Below are 5,104 nucleotides of genomic sequence, written 5' to 3' on the forward strand. Positions count from 1 at the left end.
CACCAGCGTGATTTGATGGATAAAACCCGAGGTCCCGCCTAATTGCTTCTCTAGTTCTCTCCCGTCAGTCAAGAAGTCAAAAAGATTCAAGAAAATCTCTCTTCGACTTCGACTGAAAACCATGTCGCCTCCAACAACACCCGAGGCGGAGACCCCCATGCTGGAGAGGAATTATCGGAAGGTCCTCCCCAACAAAGTTATTCGCAAGTTGGCGAGGAAAGGTGGTGCCAAGCATCTCAGTGGGTTGTGCTACGACGAGACCCGTGACGTGCTAAAGGAGTATTTGGAGGAGATGATCCTGATTATCGAAAAGAGAGTCAAAGATGATGTCAAACGACTGGATCAGGGCGCCGTCACTACCAAGGACGTGTTTCACGCAGAACTGAATTACATGATAAGTTGCATTAAAAGACGTGAGGCCGTTGCAAAGGAACGATCGGAGGCCAAATCTAGGCTTAGATTGGGTTGGTACGGTGCTAAATTTACATGATCGCCGCCAGTGTAAATATGGTACGTTTGTTCACCACTCATCTCTATTTAATTGCGTGTGGTGGTGTTGGTCTCATAAGACCGGTCAGAATTGCAGGGACGGGTGGGTCGGTCTATTGTATGGGCGGTACTGTCTCGTGTCTGTCATGTCTGGATCTTGGTTTGTGGCGTATGGTCTTCTGGTATGGTCTCGTACTCTCTTTTCTGAGATGTCTGGGTTTGGTTTACGGCCTAGGATGGTCCACTGTACGTAATGATGTGGATTTGTACTCTCTTTTCTCAGATGTCCCGGTCTAGTATATACCGTGTGGTTGTCTGGTGCAAAATTTGGTGGTTTGTTGTGTCGGTGGTCCACTGCGTTGTGGGGGGTGTCGGGTGGTGATCAATCGGATCTTGACTGGCTTACCCTGGTAAGATCTTGCAGATCTTGATTGACTTACGGGTTACACTAGTCGGATCTGAACTGTCTTACAGGGTGTAGTAGTGGGATCTTGTCAATCTTGACTGGCTTACCGGTTGGAATTGGATGGACGGGTAGGTCAGTCTGTTTGTCTTGTAAATCGTCTTGGTGGTATGGTCCTGTGTCTGTGATGTCCAGGCCTATGGCGTATGGTGTTCGTGCGTCTGTGATGTCCGGGTCTATGGCGTATTGTGGTCCAGTGTCTGTGATGTCCGGGTCTATGGCGTATTGTGGTCCAGTGTCTGTGATAACTGGGTCTATGGTGTATAGTTCTAGTGTATGACCTATGGTGATCTATTATGTCTGGTGTTATGGTCCCGTTTCTCTTACGGTGATATGTTGTGTTGTGTTTGGTTTATAAGTTACGTTTATGAACAGATTATTGAAAAACAGAAATGTTTGAACTTTTAATATTGTAAAAACTGTTTATGTATTTGGTCCTGATTAGGGATTCTGCTCTCAACTTTCTTACGGTATAATCTCTATACCACTGCATCAATCTGTTAAGTTTATTCTTATATATTTTGTCACTATACTAACATTATTTTCAAGTTTTTAACTCCGCCTGTGTACCAAGTGATTGGTGCGCAGCTGGTCTCAAGCCCAGAATCAAGGAGGAGAGGAAACTTGAAAAGAAAAAAAAAATCTTAACTAGAAAACATAACTGTCATGTAGTGTTTGGGGTGGCCTTGTGGGTCATCTGGACTCTTGTGTTCAGTGTTTCGAAGGATTGGAGTAAGGTAGCCTTGTGGGTTTTCTGTAAGCATCTTGGTTGGTTTAGGTAATGAATTTTTGGGTTATCGGGTTCTGGTTTAGGGTCGTAGTGACTAGTTTTTATTGAGCGTTCAGGACATGTTTTCATGCAATGTCAAGACTGTTATGTCATTGCGAATAAACAAGAAAAAATGAACCTAAATCCTTCTTTGCATCTATTGTTTTGTTCTGATATCTCTTTATTTTTATTTTGAGCAATCTGCTTTCTCGGATTGTCAAACAAACCCTTTTTATTCAAATAATAATGGATGATACACTGGTGTTACTTGTCAGTTTTATTTGATTAAAATAGTGTTTCTAAAAGTTTTATTCCTTGACCAGCTTACTTGAATGTAATATATTTTATGTTCTTTATTATGTTATTTATAAGTTGGCGTGTCACTTGGGGGAACGTGATGCCTCAGGCAGGTGCAGTTCTCGCCTGAATTCTGAGCATTTTATTCCCTTTAACTACATAATATCGCAGGTGGAGTACTAAACCATTATTAAAGTGTGTTCAATGCTAAAGTATTAAATGATTTTTCTGAAAAATAGGTTTCGATGCTAATCAGAATGCAGCTGTGCCAAAGATCCCAGGAGTTGTAAGGCCCATGTTCCAACAAGAGGTACTAATCAGAATGCTAATCATTTCTGTTTATGTAATTCTGTTATGAATGTTGCAACAACAGTACACTACAACAGAAATACCCTTCTGCGACCGGCCAAATGGGTCGCAGATGGGTGAAGCGCCGGTCGCAGAAGGCCTGAATCGGTCCCAGATGGCTGAAATGGGTCGCAGATGACCCGGTCGCAGTTGCTCCGTCACTGATGACTCCCCTGCTGACGTCATCAGTCCCAGAAGGGTATGACGCCGGTCGCAGATGACCCCTTCAGCGACCAACTAAATCCGTCCCTGTTGTGACATGCTGACGTGGCTAAGAACTTATCAGAGACCGACTGAGCGGTCACAGAAGGTTCCCATATGGGTCGCAGAAGCGTATTATTTTTTTTTTTGTTATTTTTTTTTTTGTTTTTTTTTTATTTCCAATTGATAAGAACTGTAACAAACAAATATAATATTAAACTCATTCTATTCATATATTTTTCTCTCACCTTAATTGGTATGAAACGTGACCTAGTGACGAAAACTCATATTTTTTGTTTTAATTGGTACGTACCAAGAATTTAACATCAAATATCAACTAATTCACAAAACAACAAAAACATGAAATATCTAAAGAACTACATAACATCAAATATGAAATATCTCAAGTATGCCATAAAACATCTAAAATACTACATAAACATCAAATATGTAACATCTCAAGTACGACATAAAACATCTAAAGTACTACATAAACATCAAATATGAAATATCTCAAGTACGACATAAAAACAAAATATCTAAAGTACGACATAATATCCTAAAACATCATATCTACTAGTCATCTCCGAGATCATCCCTGCTGTCATCATGAGTATCGGGGTGCAAGGTAGAACCTCCCTGTGAGAATATAACTAAAATTTTTATGGATGACCTTATTAAATTCAAACATACCCAAAAATTGGATTCCGTACCTGATGAGATGAAGAACCCGCCATGGTACGCCTCATCTCTTCCATGAATTCCATGAATTGGTTGAGCTGTGGTTGAATAATGCCTAACACCTGACCTGAAATCGCATTTATGTCTTCTTGCCTGAGAGGAGGCGGCCCCGAAGTATACGAGTGCGATTGCGATTCAGCTCGCGATTGTGAAGAAGACGCCCGAGACCCCCCTGAACGATACATCGATCTCGTCTTGCCTAAAACATTACAAAAAAATAATAATTAGTGTTACATTACAATTTTAAATACAAATTTATAAAATTTAAGTATGTGTATTTTACCTAGAGCACCGAGACCGTAGTTGTCGCCGTGAGCATTATTGTCTGTGTTGGCATACCAAATGTCTTCGTCAAAAGAGGGCCAAAGAGCTTCATCAGGCCCATACTTTGCGCTCATATCCTGATTGTATTTGTCCTGCAAAATTTATAAAATAAAACAAATAAAAAACGTACAAAAAGAATGAATATTATTAAAAAATTGTTATGTTATATTACCCGTGCCCTTTTCGCCCTCTCGGAACAAAGTTGCCCCGTCTTCTTGTTGGTATGTGTCGGCGTGAACAGCTCGTCAGACCACCTGGGCTCGCAATTGTTTTCATCCATCTATTATGTATAAACATTTCAACACAAATAAAATTATCAAAGTTGGTTCGAGTAAACCGAAATTAAAATTAATTGTTTTCATGAAATAAAGCATCTTACGAATCTTTGTTTGTGAACCAGCATGTTCACTGAGCCTGTAGATGCAAAAGTAGCCTCTTTAGATGAGGTCCTATTTTTATGATTCTGCTCGCTTCGGATAGCAAAGTCTTCACTGCACCAATGGTCGCACAATTTGAGCCAGTTATTTCCCGTTATCCAATCATATGTGCTTGGCACCCCCCGATCTTTCCACTCCAGAATGTTATCACTGTACTTATCTTTCGCATCATCTTTGCACTTGTTTAGCATGTTTTGGAGAAGTTTGTTGGCTATGCTGTTGAAAGTCTTCCATGCCTGATCCATGTCTTCCTCCGGGGGAAACTGAAAGTGTTTCTGCATGCATTATTAAAAAGTTGCTGGTTAGCTAAAAAAAAAAACAGTAGATTGCCAATTTCAAAAAAGAGATTTTACTCACCAAAAACTCTGCTTGAACCTCGCGTTTAGTTTTATCAGGAAAGTCATCATATTTTGTGCACACTGCTATGTTGGGTCTGTTAGTTGCCTCAGGAAAGTACAAACGTGCGCATTGTGAAATTATTTTGTTGATATTTTTGGTGACCTCCGCCTTTTCTCCAATAAAAGCTCTACAAACAAAATTGATTAAAACCACTATAAATGAAAAATCCTACATACAAAAAAAAAAAGAATTTTACCTATAACCGGCCCGACGAATCATTGGTCTCTCCTCCGGCGTGTCTGGAGGCTTCATGTACTTATTTCGGCCGCGCGGAGGGTACTTAGTCCCACTGGAAGATGCTTCCTTCTCCTTCCCCTTTCTGCTCGACATACCTGTAATAAAGTTTGTCTTGACATTTAGTTTTATAAACAATTCTAACAAAAATAATTCATTATTTAAAAGTCACTTCCATTTATAAATAAATTAAAAGATCGATATTAACCTAATTCCTCATTTAAAAGTCACTTCCCCTTTATGCTTTTTTTTTTTTTTTTTTTGGGATCTTCTGTGACCAACAATCTGTCTGGTCCCAAAAGTCGGTCACAGATGAGTCATTTTGCTGTAGTGGCAGAAGTAACTCCAGTATAATCTTGAAGCATAACCTCCGGTGCTGAGTATTGTCTAGTAAGCTCTGAC

At 40.0% G+C, this 5,104-nt stretch overlaps 1 protein-coding gene across 1 annotated transcript; it reads right to left on the reverse strand.

Moving 5' to 3' along the window:
• Positions 1 to 3,143: 3,143 nt before the first annotated feature.
• Positions 3,144 to 4,406, reverse strand: LOC144563551 (uncharacterized). The gene is made up of 5 exons (XM_078313046.1): positions 4,012 to 4,406; positions 3,805 to 3,912; positions 3,592 to 3,724; positions 3,281 to 3,507; positions 3,144 to 3,206 (listed from the first exon to the last, which is right to left on the reverse strand). Exons 1-5 carry the CDS (start codon positions 4,348 to 4,350, stop codon positions 3,144 to 3,146), a joined length of 870 nt encoding a protein of 289 aa, XP_078169172.1. The 5' UTR covers positions 4,351 to 4,406.
• Positions 4,407 to 5,104: the final 698 nt, after the last annotated feature.

This window comes from Carex rostrata, chromosome 12 (assembly GCF_964058835.1).
Source record: "Carex rostrata chromosome 12, lpCarRost1.2, whole genome shotgun sequence".
In the NCBI taxonomy this organism is placed as follows: Eukaryota; Viridiplantae; Streptophyta; class Magnoliopsida; order Poales; family Cyperaceae; genus Carex; species Carex rostrata.